The sequence below is a fragment of the Panulirus ornatus genome, chromosome 7 (assembly GCF_036320965.1).
Source record: "Panulirus ornatus isolate Po-2019 chromosome 7, ASM3632096v1, whole genome shotgun sequence".
NCBI lineage: Eukaryota > Metazoa > Arthropoda > Malacostraca > Decapoda > Palinuridae > Panulirus > Panulirus ornatus.
Genome location: NC_092230.1, coordinates 31399720 through 31421270, shown reverse-complemented (window position 1 = coordinate 31421270; position 21551 = coordinate 31399720). Strand labels below are relative to the sequence as shown.

The following is a 21551-nucleotide window of genomic DNA, read 5'->3' as shown; positions in this document are numbered from 1 at the left end:
AAAAACAGTTTTACCAAACCAGGCGTCATATTAATACTTACCAAAAACAAGGTATTGGAGCTCTTGAAAGGTACTCTTATGAAAGGAAACAGTATTACTAGTCTTATTCTTGTCATAAAAACTGCTAGAGAAAAACTATATATATAGCTTCAGTCACAAGCAAGACACCATATTTTTCAAGGAAGGACTGAAAGGCTTACCTGACTAACTGGTGCAGGTTGTACCTCTCTAATCCAGCACTCTGTGGTCCAGCATGTTTTGAATCTGCCACCAGGGTGGTACTGTTAGCAGCACTAAGGCACCAAAATCTGTTTACATTGCAACCACGCTAATTAACAGTCCTGTAGATTTCTTATATTCGGTTTTTAGGAATGTTCAGTTTTGAAAAACTTTGAAAGGTGCTAAGAGTACAGAATTAGACAGTGCACTTATGAAATGGTTCAAGCTCCCAAGTAATGAATGTGTAAACAATTCTGGGGAAATTCTTATCAAGCAGACCAAAGCTTTTCATAGAGAACTAAAGGTAGACTATGACTTTGAACATTCACAATGATGGTTACATAAGTTGAAGTGGAGACATGGAATTTCAGTACATAGTGTGTGTGGTGAAAAGCATAGTGCTGACACAGAAGCTTAAGTGTAAGGTCATATTAAAAGAATCAATAAAAACTCCCATTCTCTATTAAACAACCAGCAGCAATATGTACAGGGCAAGAGAGGGCGTACAAGCCGGCTGCCAGGCTGGGGCTGATGCAGTGCAGGCTGGCTGTCATGACGATAACAATAAAACAACAGTAACAAGAGTAGATCAAAGCCAACTACCAGCCTATGGTTGTTCGTTACATTAACTACTTCTCACAAAGCTGTGACAAAGTTCGTGGATGAATTTGCACAGCTAGTGGCAGTGGAAAACCTAGCTCCAAAACAATTGTATAATGTAGACGAATCTGCCCTGTATTGGAGCCATATGCCATAAAAAAACCCTTACCCAAGATACTGAGGAGTCTCCATCTGAAGGTACGTCTGACGTAACAATACAAACCTTGTTTGGAAGCATTAATTGTTATACTATTTCCTGTTTTAAGCTTTGTTCTACCTTTAATAACACAGCAATATGTATGTGGAATGAGCTGGCAAGACGAGAGTTTGGGCATATGTTTACATAGGGGGTTCCATTATGGGTCAATTTCTGTTTTCCGGCATTTCCTGTGGTCAAACAATGGCCAGATTCCAATGTTGCTGGATTAAAGAGGTTCACCTGTATTGTCTTTGAGCAGATATGTATGTTATGTAAAAGGAAATTTGTTATGCATCCTTTGAACAAGTACTTCTAAAAGTGCTTAAGAAAATCCATCCATATAAATTCTAGAAACCAAAACTTGAGTTCAAGACCTCACACAGCAGCTGAGATGACCCAGAAAAACCTAATGGTATCAATGATGATACAGCACAGTCGAATGAGTCCCTGGCATAACAGTTGTTAAGCTAAATAATACTGTAGATGTATAAAAAAGATACTACCCCATGGAATTGAAGCTGGTCTGGTAAAAAGAGGATTACTGACAGCATAGGACCCTAAAAAATATATGCTGCTAGCATCTGGGAGTAAGTCATTGAGGTCATCTCTGTGGTGGTCTATGACAGTACAAGGGTGGGCCCAAAAACAAGTAAGCTAACACAGCCATGGGTGAATGGTTAGCAATGAGCACGGAAGTCCAGTGTTTGCTCGCCAGAAATACTGAGGGTTGGAAGGTTCTGAGTTTGATTTTCCAAGCTGTCCAACAAAATGTCTCATTTTTGTAAGACAGAGTGAAGGGGTGAGAAAATTTATGACAACTGCTTCATTCTTATATGCATCCTTGCTCAGTCTCCCTACCATGTCTATGGTGTTCCTTACTTGTACAAACCTTATGCATTTACATACTTCCATAAATCTTCTGAAGTCATCTGTATGCATTCCCAGCTCTGCCATATGGTGCTGTTCAGCTTGGTCCATCTGCTGTGCTATATCTGCCAAATCCACTGCAGAGAAGTACTGGCCCTGAAGTAGGTTGTTGAGACAGTGCTGACCACAAAGCAAGCCATCTTGCTGCAAATAAAATACTAAAATCTTAGAAATCATTAACAGTCATATCTAAAATATTCACAACTACAACTATGCTTAAATATTAATGCATAAAACACCAGCAAAAAGAAAGATGCTTATGGTTTTATAAATTGAAAGAAACACATACAAAAGTAAAAAATATATACAAAAAAGTGAGATAAAATATGACCATAGTACAGTGCTAAAAGTTCATGTGTACAGCCCCTAGTTAGAGCTGAAAAGGGCAAGGAGGGGATAGTAAGCAAGGTGGGTGGGGAGGAGCAATACATTTACATAAATATATTTTCACTTAGAATTACTTCTAGAGTGGCAGTCTCTGTAATAAGCACTTATGATGATGAAAACACTTAGCTGCCATCCAATGTTTTGTTATCCTTGTGACTAAAATTCACTAAATGACACATTACTATTCATCATTACTATTTACACATATTTACATATACTTACTCTTATATATCTATTTACTCTTCAAAATTAGTTCCCAGGGGAGGTAGGCTCTGTAATAAGCACTTATAGAGAACAAGACATTTAGCCATATAATGTCAATATATTGGTGGGTTGTCAAAAATAAGTTCACAAAAACTAGTACTCATATTATGCCTGATGCATGCTACACAAGTTTTATATGATGACTCCTGGCATTTAAAGGTTACAATGCATATCTATCAATAAGCATTACAGTCAAACATCTTAAATCTGGCAACCTGTGGGCTGAATGGTTGTTTGATTTCAGAAGCTTTCACATTTTGGATATCCATTATGCCAAGGGGATCAAATAGCAGATAGAGTAAATCATATTTAACCTGTGGAGCTTTCTCTTCTACAACTAAAATTTTTATGTAAGTCTCAAACAACAATACAGCTGTAATCAATTACTGTATATAAAAAATCACTGTGTGTGTCTGGTACCATGTTGACTTTGGTAGTAACATATGCTTACAGTATCTATGAATTGTGTGGGATGGTATCTGGCCCAGCTGAAGTTAAAGTTGAACACAAAGGAGTGTTGTCTGGCTTATGTGAGGCTGATGCCTCATGACTGGTAAGGTCTTGCATTTCACCCAATATAGAAGCTGGTGATGTTGTGTGTGGAAAATCAAAAATTCAACTCAAGCTCAGAGGCACCACACAAACTGCTTAATTAAAGAGTTGAAATTGCTGTACCTTGACATCTACAATGCTCTAATGATTTCTTAAGCAGTTTTGTAGGGTCAAGTGCTTCACATATTTGGTGTTATTTCATGTAAACATAGATAACTCACGTGCAAAAATCAACTGACATTATGAAAACCTCACCTAATCTGCCAATCTGAACACCCTATCTTAATGTTCAATATTCTGGTCAACATACACCAGTCACAACCTTGACTGAGCACTGCTCAAATGGCCCCTGATGTCAACAAACAGATGACACAACGACCAGCCACATAATTCCTGGCAGCAGACAAATCTAATGTGTTAGTATGGACTGAATGGTCTGGCATCTGCACATATATGTCTTCTATAATTCTTAATTGCAAGGGGAGGTTAAGAGAGGTTTTTGTAGATTTTGCTAATTTTTTTTTCAACTGTTTAGCCCCTTCACTATGCTTCATAATAGCCACAGACACTCCATGAGCAAAATATTTTCAATCCCTAAAAGAATAAGTTATTTTGCCTCACCAGAACATAATTTTCTAAATGAAATGTCACACAACTGAACCTGGCAAGATACTGTTTGCTACACATCCTTTATGCTGCTCTGCTACTAGGTGCATGAGGTGCTACAGGAATACTTCACACATACATAATGAGATGTGATATTTCTGTATGAGTTTTATTGACATACAAATATGATCCGTAACATCTATTACCTTGTAAAGGCAGCACAGCTTCAAAAATTATTACATAACATGGGGAAAGAGATCTTGTACAGGCTTCAACATCATATATGCTTATCAATATTCAGGGAAAGGTAAGAATATAACGTCTGGAAGTAATGCCTGATGCCAATATAAGCATTAATGGCCATATATCTTACCTCTTAACAGCAGAAACAGTCAATTCAAAAATTTATAACTTATATGTCTCTGTTACGAAGAATAAATTAAAAAAAACATCATGAAATATGTGCCTCACCCATAGTGAAAGGACTGACTTTCTTTTACATTAAATAAGCCCACAATTTTCTCCCACATTCCTGACCAACACAAAGATCATCTTTGACAAAAATATAATAGGAAGTTCCCAGTCATCCTCCAAGGATTTCATTCCCTTCTCAAAATATTATGGTGTTTTGCTACCACTGCAAAACAAAAATCATTTAATAACCAAAGCTAATTTCAATTTGTAACTAAACTGGTAGCATACCCAGCATGTTTTGATTTGTAGTTTTGGTCAACCCCTGATGAAACTTGGATTGATAAGTATGTAAGAGGTATGGCCCCCACTTTTACAGGTATGATATCATAAGTTTTTCTTTTATGGAATTTTTGTTGCAACTGGAAGGAATGATATAAGAGCGTGAGATGTTGCTTCCCTACACTCTAAAACTCTCTTTTGATACTGATTAAGTCAGCGGTAGGGTCATGAGGGATAACGAAAATGTGGGATTGAATAACTATACAATGATACTGTGAGTAATGTGGCAGTTCATGGTATCACTGAGAGGGTGGCATGGAGTATTCAGTATTACTAATGGAAATGGTGAGCAGTTTGCAGGACTGTGCTGAAAAAGGACTGGTGACTGGGAATACCTGTTTTAAAAAGAGTATACATATGTGAGAAGGAAAGAGAGTCTGCACGCATTATTACATTACATGTTATCTGATAGACACATAAAAGAGACTTTTGGATGTAAATGTGTTAGGAGGAGCAGCTAATGGGATGACTGATCACTATCTTCTAAAGGTAAGGATGAAGATTTGTAGAGGTTTTTGGAAAAGAGGAAACAATGTCAGTGAGAGGAGAATGGTGAGGGCAAGTGAGTTTGGAAAAGAGACTTGTGTGAAGAAATATCAAGAGATTGAGTGTAGTATGGCAAAAGTTGACAGTAAATGAAGCAAGGGGAGAAGGTAAGAAGTGGGAGGTTTTAAGGAAAGAAGTGCTGGCATGTGCGAGAGATGCTTGTGGCATATGAAAGTTGGGAGGTGAATTGCATAAATAATATACAGTAATATGCCTTTCTAGACTCTATAGGTAAGTTTTCTTGTTACATTACAGCATCATTCACCATGTATATCGATTAACAAATCAAATAAAGCTCTACAAAGTCCACATATTTTTGGTCAACTTATGCTTAGTTCAAGGACATTTGAAATTAGGACGCCATTGGTGTCAATCCTGTTCATTTACTTTTCGCAAGATTTCAAAGAAAGTGTAACGAACACATCACCTAAACTGCTAAATAATGATTCTCACCTCTATTGCACCTCTCTGCACCTTACAAAAACTTAAAAATTGATGGTTACAGATGCTACTCCTGAAATCTAACTCACTTCATCACGTCTACACACTGTAAACATCCAATAAAGAAATATCGTTGATTTGTCAACCTAGAAAGGTGGTGACCGTAAACCAGGAAATTAAGGATATAAATATAATGCAACAATCAAGACATGCAGTGAGTGCTTTGCCTTAGTCCTATCGTCATAAAAAAAAATCTCTTCCAATGTACTCGTAAGTAGGCAATAAGTGTAAAGAATCCTTTGGCATGTTTTCCTTCCAATACTATATGCTATTTCTGTGGTGTAATTCAACTACATATCTACCAAGGAAGACAGTGAATATTCGTGCTCCAAATCACGTCCCTCCGTTTTTTTTTTTATCCACACATACCACACCTACTGCAAAAATTATTCATATTCTGAAGTTAACTGAGTTATTATATGCTTGTCTTTCAGTGAGAGCTCGTATTGCATGTACAACAGATAAACGTTATGGAACAGAACATAAGGTAATACATAAAGTTTGTGGATACGAAAGTCATGACTTATCTCCGTAACGATATTAATAGTGCTTTCAAACTAAACGTTTATCCTCTTCATAAAGTTACCCACTGTCACCAATTATCTAACTTTTCACTCTAACGATAAAGGCAATTTCAATCCTTTCAACCTTACCTTCTCATGATAAACCAACTCCATTGCCGAAGGCTGTTCCTGGTGCTGTTGTTGCGCCAGCGAACAACACTGCCAGTCACTGCTAGTGGGACGGTTAGCAAGCACCTCTGCCCAGCGAACACACAGAAATGAGCTCATATGATTCTTAACCAATCGCAATATATATATATATATATATATATATATATATATATATATATATATATATATATATATATATATCGGAGAGCAAAAATGGGTATGTTTGAAGGAATAGTGGTTCCAACAATAATATATGGTTGCGAGGCATGGGCTATGGATGGGGTTGTGCGGAGGACGGTGGATGTGTTGGAAATGAAATGTTTGAGGACAATATGTGATATGAGGTGGTTTGATCCTGTAAGTAATGAAAGGGTGAGAGAGATGTGTGGTAATAAAAAGAGTGTGGCTGAAAGAGCAAAAGAGGGTGTATTGAAATGGTTTAATCACATCGAGAGAATGAACGTGGAAAGATTGACAAAGAGGATATATGTCAGAGGTGGAGGGAACGAGAAGTGGGAGACCAAATTGGAGGTGGATGGGTGGAGTGAAAAAGATTTTGAGCGATTGGGGCCTGAACATACAGGAGGGTGAAAGGCATCCAAGGAATAGAGCGAAATGGAACGATGTGGTATACCGGGGTCGACGTGCTGTCAATGGATTGAACTAGGGCATGTGAAGCGTCTGGGGTAAACCATGGAAAGTTTTGTGGGCCTGGATGTGTAAAGGGAGCTGTGGTTTCGTTACATTATGCATGACAGCTAGAGACTGAGTGTGAACGAATGTGGCCTTTGTTTTTTCCTAGCGCTGCCTCGGGCGCGCGGGTGGAGGGGAGGGGGTGCTGTTTTTCTTGTGTGGCGGGCTGGTGATGGAATGGACGAAGGCAGCAAGTATGAATATGCACATGTGTATATATGTTTATGTCTGTAAATGTATACGTTGAAATGTATAGGTATGTGTATGTGCGTGTGTGGGCCTTTACGGATATACCATGTGTATGTGGATGGGTTGGGCTGTTCTTTCGTCTGTTTCCTTGCGCTACCTCGCTAACGCGGGAGACAGCGAGTATGTATACGTATGCATATGGGCGTGTGTATATATATATATATATATATATATATATATATATCTCACATACAAACCTCCAACAGCCAGGATCGAACCTGGAACCCCTTGTGCAAGAGGCAGGTATGTAACCGCTAGGCTAAGGGACTGTATAATATGAAACAACTATTCGAAATACTAAGTACTCGAATACTCTTCGTCTCACAATGGTGAACAACGGGGTCTATCGGTTGTTTCCGAACAGAACACATAGCCAGCTGATGGCGTTTTACCGAACCTAACTGTACAACGCGGAGTTACATGAATACGAATAAAGTGTATATGAACGCGCACCTTCATAGAACATACAAACCTCCAACAGCCAGGATCGAACCTGGGACCCCTTGTGCAAGAGGCAGGCATGCTAACCGATAGGCTAAGGGTCTGTATAACAGGAAATAACTATTCGAAACACAAAGTACTCGAATACCCTTCGTCTCACAATGGTGAGCAACGGGGTCTATCGGTTGTTTCCGAACAGAACACATAGCCAGCTGATAGCGTTTTACCGAACCTAACTGTACAACGCGGAGTTATATGAATACGAATAATTAATTTTTTCATGGATAGGGTGATAAGATGGAAATGCAAGATTTGGAGAGAAGAGCGAGTACGCAGTCTGTGAGGGGTTGGTGTGCATGGGAAGTGAGTCAGTTGCTGTTTGCTGATGATGCAGCACTGGTGATGGATTCGAGTGAGAGACTGCAGCAGTTGGTAACTGAGTTTGGAAGAGTGGATGAAAGTAGGAAGTTGAGAGTAAATGTGAATAAAAGCAAGGTTATTAGTTTTAGCAGGCTTTAAGGACAGGTTAGTTGTGGTGTGAATTTGAATGGAGAAAATTGCAGGAAGTGAAGTGTTCTAGATATCTGGAAATGGGCGTGCCAGTAAAAAAACCATGGAAGCGGAAGTGATTCATAGGGTGGGTGTGGGGGCAAAGGTTAAAGGGAGCTTTGAAAAATGTGTGGAAAAAGTATATTATCTGGGAGAACAAGAGCATTTATGATTGAAGGTACAGTATTTCTAACAATGTTATATGGATGCATGACTTGGGCTATATACAAGGAGGGCGGATGAGGCAACACCATCAGTCCGTCGAGAATCAACATCAGCAAAGACACTTTAGCATTCAGAGATGTAATCATAGCATAGGCCCTCAAGGAAGAAACACCCACCGCATACACCTAGCTATTGTCAGGCCCAGTGACCCCCTAAGACACTTTTGCAGTGAGGCAGCCACCTTACCGAAGCCCGTCTAATGATCTGCCTCTTGTGAAAGAAGTGGGTGAAATCGAAGGCAAGTGCGAGATCATCACCTTCATACGTAACACTGCTGTCAGGCTATCCACAATAGCTACTACCAGGAGGGTATTGACTGAGAGGAAGAAGGCATGTACAGAACATCAGATCGGGAGGAGCAGTATGGTTCAGAAGCGGTTGAAGATGCGTGGATCAGGTGTATACTTTGAAGAATGTGCGAGAAATACATAGAAAAAGATGGATTTGTATGAAGCTGATATGGATCTGGAGAAGGCATATGATGGGGTTGATAGAGATCTTTGTGGAAGGTCTTAAAAGTATATGGTGTGAGAAGTAAGCTGCTATAAGCAGAAAAGTTTTTATCAAGGGTGTAAGGCATATGCACGAGTTGGAAGACGAGAGTGATTGGTTCCCAGTGAATGTCGGTCTGCGACAGGGGTGTGTGATGTCCCCATGGTTGTTTAATTTGTTTATGGATGGGGTTGTTAGGGAGGTAAATGCGAGTTTTGGAGAGAGGGGCGAGTATACAGTCTGTTGGGGATGAATGGGATGGGAAGCGAGTCAGTACAGCTCTAGAGCGGTGGCTGATTTTAGAGAGAAACTGCATAAGTTGGTTATTAGGTCCAGCAGGTTGCGGGATTAGTTGAGATGTAACTTTGAAAGGAGAAAAATTAGAGGAAGTGAAATGTTTTAGATATCTGGTAGTGGTTTTAGCAACGAATGGAACCATGGAAATGAAAGCGAGTCATAGGAGGGGGGGGGGGGGGGGGTTCTGGGTGCGATGAAGAATGTATGGAGAGCAAAAATGGATATGTTTGAAGATATAGTAGTTCCAACAATATGATAAGGCTGTGAGGCATGGGCTATAGGCAGGGTTGTAAGGAGGGTGGATGGGTCAGAAATGAAATGTTTAAGGACAATATGTGGTGTGAGGTGGTTTGATCAAGTAAGTAATGAAAGGGTAAGAGATGTGTAGTAATAAAGGGAGTGTGGTTGAGAGAGCAGAAATAGATCTATTATATAGAAAGAATTCTGTAAAGTGTAAATGAAATACAAATTCATTGTATAATTTACTGATTATTTTACAAGAACGTTCAAACGTTAGCCTACCTGACTTGCAAACGTTCGACTGCACAAACCACATTTCCATTATTTCTTTTTGTATGCAACTTATTTTCAATGCATGAATTAAGGCCTGTCTACACGAGCGGGCCTGATCGGCGGGCTTGCCCGTTAACGGGCATATTTGACGGGAAAACGATCAAATTGCCCGAAAGCCCGCCGAGCGAAATCACTGAGCTGGTGCCCGGTAGCTGGAGTTTCTACCCTGCCAGACGCAAGATAACATCGTGAACCCACAGCGGGCCTTCATTTCACGGCATAGTAGCACAGTGAACATTTAACGATGGCAGCCCAGGATAACTCTAGTGAGCCACCAACAATTTTTTGGTCTAAAGCACTTACTAGTACTTTGATTGACCTTTATCGTAAGAATCCTTGTTTATGGAATGTGAAGATGAAATGCTGTAAGAACAGAGACAAACGCATAACAGCAGTGAAGGCTATTGCTGCGATGAGAGAGCATTATGCGGGACAAGCTTTGCTTTGATATGCGTGTACTGTACTGCAACTCCGAATAAGTAGACCCACTTGCCAAAAATCGCAGAGTTGCTTCCATACGAGCTTCTGCTGTAATGCTGTTTCTCATAACTGTGTCTTTCTTCACTATGTATGGTTCCACCTTTGATAAGATGTAAAAAGTGCTTACACTCATCGTAAGGTAATTTCTGAAGTCGTGTTCTTCACTACTTTGTAGTTCATGAAGTATTGTTGCAGTGCTTCCAAACATACTTCTTTTCTTTAACCAATCTTTACACCATATCCTTTTCTTCTTGAGACACAAAGCTATTATCATAGAGCACAAAATCTTTTTCTTGACAGTGCTAGGCACCATGGTTCTCGTACTGCAATCCACCCGCTACTGGCAACATCGTCGGGCAGGCCCGGCTGTTCATCACTTCGGTCGTGTGGACAACATTCACGGGCAGGCCCGCCAGAATTTGCCCGTTAACGGGCAAACCCGCCGATCAGGCCCGCTCGTGTAGACAGGCCTCTAGTCTTGAACTTACTTATGAATAGAAAATAAGAGTACAAATCATATTTTCATCCACAGAGTAAGATTATCAGTCTGGAGTCTTAAGCTTAAAACCAAAACCTATGATAAATATTATCATAATTTCTAAGTTAAAGGGTGAGAACACAAGTTGCCGAGACCAGAGTGTCTCTCCAATCAAAGCCGGCCTATCGCTATCATATAAGCATGCATGTTATCCATAGTACTGGCTAAAAGGTTGACTTTAACTTATGTAATTTACTGTACTAGTAATCCTCATAATATATTTGTGTTGCTAGCAGATGAGATTGTGCGTTAATTACACATTCTTGATGGTCAGCTCTTTTCTGCAATATATCATTTCGCTGGCGGACACTTATGTCCCCTTCTGTAGCTAAACCAAACAAAAATTTACCCACAATTCCAATTGCGTCAAACAGACCTCTTACTCCTGCTACGAGCCGGGGAAGAGTCTGCTGGGGTTGAATTTGCCAGCTTTGAGAATGATGCATGACCAAACTCAAGGTGGACTGTGTTAACTAGTTCCCACATCCAGTGAACGAGGAGACAGGGTTGTACCTGATCAGATAAGTTTTGTACTTGGGTTAATATTAGCAGGGACCAGTTGTTCCGAGAGATGCGTGAGGATGTTCGGTACGTTCGGGATCGGTTCGATATGTATCTTCACTACGAACAACTGCCGAATGAGCGATATTCCCTGATGGAGTGACCAGGCATCTTGGGTGTAACGGGTCAAACGCCACCGTTCCCGTTGCCACAAGGACGATAAGGAGCAACATGATGGTCTTGTGAGCACAAGATCAAATAAACACTAAAAATAAACTGTACCTAAATATACCGGTTACGTATGTTATAGCGATGTGATACCTCAGGTGTAGGAATATTAACAAGACCACCACTTGGTAGAAAGAGTGAGAGTTAAGATCTTTTTGATCTACACCCTCGGCGGTATGGGCTGGATCTTGGGACCGTAGTAGCTTCAAGTTATCCCCGTGTTCTTCCCTGACTTCTCCTGTGTGGATAAAAGTGAGCTTGTACCGGTGTCCTGCTATAAACTTTCACCCTGTATGGACCCACGAATCTAACGTGTTTTAGTTCCCAAATTTTTAATCATGACTAATTTTCCCACAAGGTCTGGTGGTGTCTTGGCTGACTTGTTACATTCTCTAGTGTATACGTATGTGGTTTTCTAAGTTCAGAAGCGATCCTTTGATGAATCTGTCGAGTCATTGAATTTGTCACCTATAAAGTATATCTTCTGGTCTTCACTTCCGACCATATCTCATAGGGGAATACTTTATCATGGCTGTAGATGGAGAAATGAGGTGACCCCCTAACGACTGGTGGGAGGACGTGTTCAAAGGACTTTGCACGTCAGACATGCAGCCGTCCCAGTTAGTTAACGAAGTCTGTGTGTGCTCGAAGGTGTTCTACAATCTTTCGAAGATTAAGCCTTTCAGCCAAGCCATTAGAGGCCAAGCCCGTGATAGGCTTCGATGTTACATTTCTTATGTGATATAATTCGCAGAGTTCAGACAACAGAGCGTTATTAAACTCGCCTCCATTGTCTGTAACTAGTTATTATAGTGTATTGTATCTATCTAGAACGCGCTCCTCGAAAGCTATAGCCAGTTTTCGCTATTTTATCTGGGACAGGAACGAGTTCACAGTATCGAGTGTATGTATCTATAATAACTAGGGAAAATCTATTGGTACGGAGTGGCGTATAATTCACTTAGAATGTCCATGCTCACACGTTCCCAAGGACATGTTGGCCCTGGACACTGTGACACTGGAAGATGTGGTATGAGGTTACCTTTATTCTCATTACAAACTTGACAATTATCTATTCAGTACGAGACATCACGTGTCATGTTAGGCCAACAGTAATGAACATGCGTGTTTAATACATCTGTTTCTGCCAGGGTGAGCAGGCTGAGGAGTGTCATGAATCAGTGATGGTATTTCAAGGATTTAGGACTTGGGACGACTGGCTGCGTAACAGAAGTGAGGAAGCACTCAAAATTCCCTTCCTGTTTAATGAATCTTCCTGAGCTAAAGATTCCTGAAGAGGGCCCGGAATCTTTACTTTGAGATTAGCCGTATGATCCTCAAGGTAAAATAGGAATGAGTACCAAAGGGTCTTGGTTCTGTGCTTCACGAAATTTGTTTAGGTCAATCGTAGGAAAACAGCGACGACGGCTACATTACGGGATAAAGTGTCGGCGACATGACTGATCTTACCGGGAACATATTTGAACAAGAGTTTAAACTGAACGATTAAATGTTATCTGGCGAACTTGCCAGGAAGGGTTCTTATTCTTAAATAAGTCAAGCAAGGGTAGATAATCAGTGTTAACAGTGGCGTCATACCCATATATAAAATCTTTAAAGTATTTGTGCCCACACTACTGCATGTGCTTCCAATTCAGTTACACAACAATTGGCTTCTGCATTGTTTAGTGTTCGACTAGCGTACGCTAAGGGATGGAGTTTACCTTTAACATCTTGCAAAAGAACCGCACCTAACTAGCATCTGTGGTCAAGGTAAAGGGTTTCGCGAAATCGGGGAAACAGCATGGAAGCGTAACTAAACGCGTCTTTTAACAACTCAAACACTTGTTGTTGTTCATATCACCTCTGAAATGGGACATCTTTCTTTAACAAATTGGTAAGAGGACAAGTAATTTAAATTGGCTTCGTGGAGTCTTGACAAAACATGCTCAATACGAGTGAGATGAGTGGAGACGTCTGAAGACATGATTATTATATCAAGATAGACTAATATCTCACTCCCTGTTATAGGACGGAATATAGCATTCATGAGGCGTGAGAAGGTTATGGGGCTGCTTTGAAAACCAAATGGCATACAAACAAATTCCCAATGTCCAGAAGGGGTTGAGAATGCTGTTAGAGGTCTACTTTCTTTATCCAAATGTATTTGCCAAAATCTATTGAGGAGGTCAAGTGTGGAAAATGTTCTTTCCCAAGCTCTTTATAAGTTCTCCTAGCACAGGTATAGGAAATCAGTCAGGCACCCTAACTGAATTAAGCTTTCAGAAGTCAATACATGGCTTCCAGGTGCCATCAGATTTAAGGACGAGAAGCAAAGGACTATTCCAAGGTTACATAGAGGGTTCAATGACACCTTGGGCCAACATATCCCCAACAGACTTTTCTATGATTACCCATTGGAAATGCAGAATTTGACGAGCCGGGACATACATGGGATTAATACTGGGCTTCAAATCAATGCGATCTTTAACGAGGTGTGTTTCCCCTAGTGGTTCATTTTTCAGTGCTACAAAGGACTTGTACTTATTAAGGAGCTTAATCAGTTGTGGCATAGCTTTAGTGAACTCCACTGGAGTCATCATAGAAGCATTGATGACTGGGATTTTGCTAACATCTAAAGGTTGAAAAATCTGGTTGACCGAAACTGCAAGACCTTGAGTATTAACTAAGCTAATCTGCAGATCTTTTTCTTCCTCTTGGATGGTACCCTTAAACTGTGAAACCAACCATCTTTGCTCTGTGCCTGAGTCTCTGGGTGTGTAACAATTTACTGGCCAGGTAAGTCACCACTGATCCACCCTAAAACTGGTTCAAGGAGCAGTTTAGACTGATCCCTCCCATCTGAACTGTGCCTGGTTCAGAGACAGAAAACTTTAGACCTAGGATTGGAGGTATCTACACCAATCTTCTGTTAATAATCAGTATCTAGCTGGAGTTTAACTTGAGTTAGGGTTTCCAGAAGGGGATATGTGATTCATCAGTTAAGTAAAACAGACTTCGGAATGAAAATAAGCACTGTTTGTGAACTTTACATCTGAACTCTAGTAGATTTCTGTTCATCCAGTGTCTTAGTACTAGCTAGAGGTTGTCCTACGTCAGTACTCGCAAGATTTGTCACTAGAAGTGGCTTTAGTTATCTGGGGATCGTCAAGAGGTATATAGGGATGAGATCTCCCTTTCATGTGGCACGCGAAATATTGCCATCCTTCTCATAGTAGGGTATCCCATCAATACGTGTTGGCATACGTGTACCTTTTGACATGAATGGCATTAAAGTTATCTTTATCTGACATGACATGACAGCTAGAGAATGAGTGTATATGGATGGGACCTTTTTTGGTCTGTTTCCTGGTACTACCTCACTGACACAGGGTGGTGTTGCTGTTTCCTGTAGGGTGGGGAGGCACTGGGAAGGGATGAAGGCGAGCAAATGTGAATATATACATGTGTATATATGTATATGTTGATTTGTATATGTACGTGTATGTATATATGTGTGTATATGAGTGGATGGGTTTTTCTTTGTCTGTTTCCTGGAACTACCTTGCTAATGCGGGAACTGGTGATCAAGTATATAAACAACAATAATATAACATAGATACATGTATGTGTGTGGATGGGTCTTTCTTCATCAGTTTCCTGGTGCTACCTTGCTAACGTGGGAAATAGTGATCAAGTATATTATAGATGAATAAATAAATAAGTTTGTTGAGAATACTTGGTATGTTGTATGGGAGAGTGGTGACTGATAGTGGATTGGCATACACAAATCATCACAATTGGAGTAATGCTAATTCAGAAGAGTTAGATGATGTGTGGATAAGGTGTTTACAATGAAGAATTTGTGTGAGAAACACTTAGAAAAACAAGATTTGCAAGTACTACTTATGGATCTAGCATATGATAAGGTTGATAGAGATGCTTTGTGAAAGGTGTTATCTATACAAGGTATGGAAGGAAAGGTATAAGAGGCAATGAAGAGAATTCATGAAGATATATAGCATACGTGCAAGTAGACAGAGAGAAGGGTAAGCAGTTTCACGTGATGGTGGGTCTGCAATAAGCATATGTGATTTCACCATGGGTGTTTAACCTGTTTCTAGATAAGGTGATGAGGGAGGTAAATGCATGGGTTTTGGGGAAAGGGGTAGATGAATAGTCTGTCAAGAATTGTGGCATTGGAAGGTGAGTCAGCTACTGTTTGCAGCTAACATGGTGATAGTGCAAATTTGAATGAGAGACTGTGGAAGTTGGTTCCTGAGTTTGGAAGTGTGTAAATGAAGAAAGTTGAAATGTGAATTTGAGTGGAGAGAACTTAGAGGAAGTGAACTTTATTTTAGATAACTGGCAAAGGATATGGCAGCAAATGGAACCATGGAAGCTGAAATGAGTCACAGGTTGGGTGAGAGGACAAAGGTCCCAGTCACAATGAGGAATATGTAGAGTTCATTATCTGTAAAGGGAAAGATGGGCATATTTGAAGTTATGGTACTCCTGACATTGTTGTATTGATGCAAGGCTTGTATTCTAGATGAAACCGTACAGAAGAGGGTGAATGTGTTGAAAAAGAAATGTCTGAGGACAATATATAGCGTGAAGGGGATTGATCAAGTAAAAGTAAGATATGATAGGGTGAGATATGTGTGGTAATAAGAAAGAGTATGTTTTGAGATAGCTGAAAAAGGTGTGCTTAAATGCACTGGACATGTGTTGAGAATGAGTGAAGAGAGATTTAACACTGACAGAGGGTATATGTGTCAGAAATGGAGGAGATAAGGAGAAAGGGGAGACCAAACTAGAGATGTAAGGATGAAGTGAATGTTTTAATTGCTCAGGGCTTAAACATACAGAAGGGTGTAAGGCAAACTTGGGAGAAAGTGAATTGGAGTGAAGTGGTATACAGGAGGTAACATGCTGTCAATGGACTGAACCAGTTCATATAAACCATGGAAAGATCTGGGAACCAGACTGTCAATGGACTGAACAATGGAAGTATTAGGGAAGAATCAATCATCACTTGCATTTCTGCAAATGCACCACCCATTTTTCAATTAATATGAAGTATATCTTTAGTGCATGAATTAGTCAAGAATCTATCAAAGAGACTTGAGCTGAACAAATATAAATACAATTTACTGTATATAAGATGATACTTTTGAACAGCAGTCATTGGGACCCTGATACAGAACTGGTGATTTTCCTATATTTTCTGAACACACAGATCAGTATTACTTCATGCAGTAGGCAAGATCCTATTGAAGAGAATTATGAGGAAAAAGTACAAGGTGACTATCCCTTATTAGAAATGCCTGGGACCAGAATTGTTTCAGATTTTAGATTTTTTTTGGATTTTGGAATATTTGCATATACCTAATGTGTAGACCATGGTGAAGTGCCTGAGGATAGGAGGGGTGCATGCATAATGCCATTGTACAAAGGCAAAGGGGATAAAGGTGAGTGCTCAAACTACAGAGGCATACGTTTGTTGAGTATTCCTGGGAAAATGTATGGGAGGGTATCGAATGAGAGAGTGAAGGCATGTACAAAGTATCAGACTGGGGAAGAACAGTATGGTTTCAGGAAAGGTAGAGGATATGTGGATCAGGTGTTTGCTTTGAAGAATGTGAGAAATACTTAGAAAAACAGATGGATTTGTATGTAGCATTTATGGATCTGGAGAAAGCATATGATGGGGTTGATAGGGATACTTTGTGGAAGGTTTTAAGAGTATATGGTTCGAGAAGTGAGTTGCTAGAAGCAGTGAAAAGTTTTTACCAAGGATGTAAGGCATTTGTATGAGTAGGAAGAGAGGAGAATGATTGAATCCCAGTGAATGTCAGTCTGCAGCAGGGGTGTGTGATGTACCCATGGTTGTTTAATTTGTTTATGGATGGGGTGGTTAGGGAGGTAAATGCAAGAGTTTTGGAGAGAGGGGTTAGTATGCAGTCTGTTAGGGATGAGAGGGCCTGGGAAGTGAGTCATTTGTTGTTAGCTGATGATACAACTCTATTAGTTGATTCATGTGAGAAACTGGAGAAGTTGGTGACTGAGTCTGGATTGAGTGTGTGAAAGGAGAAAGTTGAGAGCAAATGTGAATAAGTGCAAGGTTCAGTAGGGTTGAGGGACAAATTAACTGGGATGTATGTCTGAATGGAGAAAAATTGGAAGTGAACTGTTTTAGATATCTGGGAGTGGACTTAGCAGCGGATGGACCCATGGAAGCGGAAGTGAGTCACAGGGTGAGGGAGGGGGTGAAAGTTCTGGAAGCAATGAAGAATGTGTGGAAGGAGAGAACGTTATCTTGGAGAGCAAAAATGGGTATGTTTGAAGGAATAGTAGTTCCAACAATGTTATTTGGTTGTGAGGCATGGGCTATAGACAGGGTTGTATGGAGAAGGGTGGACGTGTTGGAAATGAAATGTTTGAGGACAGTATGTGGCATGAGGTGGTTTGATCAAGTGAATAATGAAAGGGTAAGAGAGATGTGTGGAAGTAGAAAGAGTGTGGTTGAGAGAGCAGAAGAGGGTGTGTTGAAATGGTTTGGACATATGGAAAGAATGAGTGAGGAAAGATTGACAAAGAGGATATACGTGTCAGAGGTGGAGGGAACAAGAAGCAAGAGACTAATTTGGAGATGGAAGGATGGAGTGAACTGTCTGGGGTAAACCATGTAAAAGTCTTTAGGGACTGGATGTGGATAGGGAGCTGTGGTTTCGGTGCATTACATATGACAACTAGAGATTGACTGTGAACGAATGTGGCCTTTTTGTGTGCTTTCCTGGCACTACCTCGCTGAAGCAGGGGGTAGCAATGCTGTTTCCTGTGGGGTGGGGTAGCGAAAGGAATGGATGAAGGCAAGCAAGTATGAATATGTACGTATGTATATATGTATATGTCTGTGTAAAGTATGTGTATGTTGATATGTATATGGGGGTTTATGTGTATATATATGTGCATATGAGTGGATAGGCCATTCTTTGTCTGTTTCCTGGCGCTACCTCAGTGATGTGGGAAAAAGCAGTTTAGTATAATAACAAAAATAAAGTATAATGTGTGGAAGGAGAGAACATTATCTTGGAAAGGAAAAATGGGTATGTTTGAAGGAATAGTAGTTCCAACAACATTATATGGTTGCGAAGCATGGGCTATAGACAGGGTTGTACGGAGGAGGGTGGATGTGATGGAAATGAAATGTTTGAGGACAATATGTGGTGTGAAGTGGTTTGATTGAATGAGTAATGAAAGAGTTAGAGATGTGTGGAAAAAAAAAAGTGTGGGTGAGAGAGCAGAAGAGAGTGTTGAAATGGTTTTGACATATGGAGAGAATGAGTGAGGAAAGGTTGACAAAGAGGATATATGTGTCAGAGGTGGAGGAAACAAGGAGAAGCAGACCAAATTGAGGTGGATGGATGGAGTGAAAAAGATTTTGAGCAATCAGAGCCTGAACATACAGGAGGGTAAGAGGTGTGCAAGGAATAAAGTGAATTGGAATGATGTGGTATACCAAGGTTGACATGCTGTCAATGGACTGAACCAGGGCATTTAAAACGTCTGGGGTAAACCATAGAAAGGTCCGTGGGGCCTGGATGTGAAGAGGTAACTGTGGTTTCGATGCATTACACATAACAGCTAGAGAATGAGTGTGGCCTTTTTCGTTTGTTTCCCTGGTGCTACCTTGCTGAAGCAGGGTGTAGCAATGCTATTTCCTGTGGGTGTGGGAATGGATGAAGGCAAGCAAGTATGAATATGTACATGTGTACATGAGGGGGGAGGGGGATGTTATTCCATGTGTGGCGAGGTGGCGATGGAAATGAATAAAGGCAGTGTGAATTGTGTGCATGTGTATATATGTATGTGTCTGTGTGTGTATATATATGTGTACATTGAGATGTATGGGTATGTATATTTGCGTGTGTGGACGTGTATGTACATACATGTGTATGGGGGTGGGTTGGGCCATTTCTTTCATCTGTTTCCTTGCGCTACCTTGCAAACGCGGGAGACAGCGACAAAGCAAAATAAAAATAATAATAATAATATGTTGATTTGTATATGTATGCGTGTTTATGTATAAGTGTATATGAGTGGATGGGCCATTCTTTGTTTCATGAGGCTACCTCACTGACACAGGAAATGGCAATCAAGTGTAATAATAGTAATAATAACATAATGAGATATGTGGAAAACAGGATGGTATGGAAACAAATGGGTTAAAGCTGAGACATACCTCAACGTTTCAACTGTTCAACAGTCTTCCTCAGGAGATACTGATCCACGCATTTGGCAGGACTGGGTTCCCCAGCAAGTGATGGTCACCTGGTTGGATGTCTTGGTGTATTGCTGGTTGATTGGATCACTTGTCCTGCTGCCTCCATTTGTTCACAGCAATCTCTGCTGCCTGACGTGACCAGCATATGAACCAAGACCTTGTGTTAACGTTATTCTTAATCCCCTCTTGTAGGTAAGCTCTCACATTTTCACTAAGGTGTCACAATGTCAGCCACCTAAATGGACAATCTGGTCATTTGGCATCACCTTCATTCCTGACTTTGAATTTATATGTGATTGATAAGCAATCATTTTTTAAACTTATTCTCAGAGAGCAGAGAATAAGCAAAAAAAACACACTGAGTAATGCACATATGTCTGACAGTGACAATGGTTTGTAACAAACTGGCACCAACAGAGCATCTGAGCCCAACATGGGCAAATGGTCAGGAGAGGCATTTTCCACTTGTAATGTCATGTTGCCATTCAAAAGGTTTCGGATTTTGAATTTTCAGATTTGGGATGTTCAAGCTTTATATAAAAAATATAACATACCATATCATTGACTAATTAAAAGATCAATGTCTTGAACTGAACAACTGATCATCACTTGCCTATCTAGAAATGGACCACCAAATATCCATTATTTTCTTAATGTGAAATTCACTTTTACAGCAAGAATTAGTCTATTAAAAAAAACTGTTTGTAAAAACTATACAAATGAATACAATTTACCAAATCACTAACCAACTGTGAGAGAAATCTTTTGAACAGTAGATTAATTGGGACCTCCGATAAAGGTTAGGTAAGATTTTTCCTATAATCTTTTAATATGTTTACAATGACAAAGTCATGCATAAGGTAAAAGGCGACTCAAAAGAAAGGTGTACAAAAGTATATAAAAGATACAGTTTCCCATATTTTTCAGAGCAAATGATAAATGTTTTGAGCGAATTGATGGATCATTTACCCCTTTGCAAATACTATTTATTTATTCTATTACACTGATTGCCATTTCCCATGTCAGCAAGGTAGCGCCAGTAAACAGATGAAGAATGGCCCATGCACTCATATATATACATAAACACCCGTATACATAACATATACACATATAAATACAGATATATACACACATGTACATTCATATACATATATACACATGTACACATTCATACTTACTTGCCTTCATCCATTCCTGGTGATACCCCGCCCCACAGGAAACAGCATCACTACATCCTGCTTCAGTGAGGTAGCGCCAGGAAAACAGTTCGCACTCAGTCTCTAGCTGTCATGTGTAATGCAAATACACAATCCATTTTTTTTTCTAAATATGTACATTAATTCTAATGCAAGAATAAGTCAAGAAACTACTAAAGAGAAATGCGTTGAGAAATTATCAAAATAAATGCAATTTACCATATCACTCACAAAGTGTAAGATGAAACCTTTGAATAGCCCATTGATCAAGATTCCAAAAATGGCTATGTAAGGTTTCCTGTATCTTTTCTGATAATTTAGATAATCATTAATAGGGGTATTCGGTAAGAAACTAGAAGAGAGCTGTGTAGACAAAGTATTGAAAAAAAAAAATTACCATATCATACACTGAGTAGAAGATTAATATTTCAAACCAAATGATCAATTTTTTGCCTTTCTGTGAATGGACAACTCATTTCTTTTATTATTTTTGTTAATTTTTCATCACTTGATCACCATTTCCCAGTTAGCAAGGCAACACCAAGAACAGATGAAAAAGGGCCCCGTCTAT

At 39.9% G+C, this 21551-nt stretch overlaps 1 protein-coding gene across 2 annotated transcripts in view; it reads right to left on the bottom strand.

Moving 5' to 3' along the window:
• LOC139749501 (ataxin-3-like) overlaps positions 1-21551 on the bottom strand; it is a 156545-nt gene that overhangs the window by 91558 nt on the left and 43436 nt on the right. Inside the window, exons 1-2 of one of the 2 annotated variants that reach the window (XM_071663434.1) lie at positions 6208-6304; positions 1925-2089 (exon numbers count right to left, since the gene is read on the bottom strand). In XM_071663434.1, the coding sequence (XP_071519535.1) occupies positions 1925-2089; positions 6208-6231 (189 nt within the window). In that variant the 5' untranslated portion in view covers positions 6232-6304. Of the gene's footprint in view, positions 1-1924; positions 2090-6207; positions 6305-21551 lie in introns of those variants that run through there. The other variant, XM_071663431.1, reaches the window with a different exon arrangement.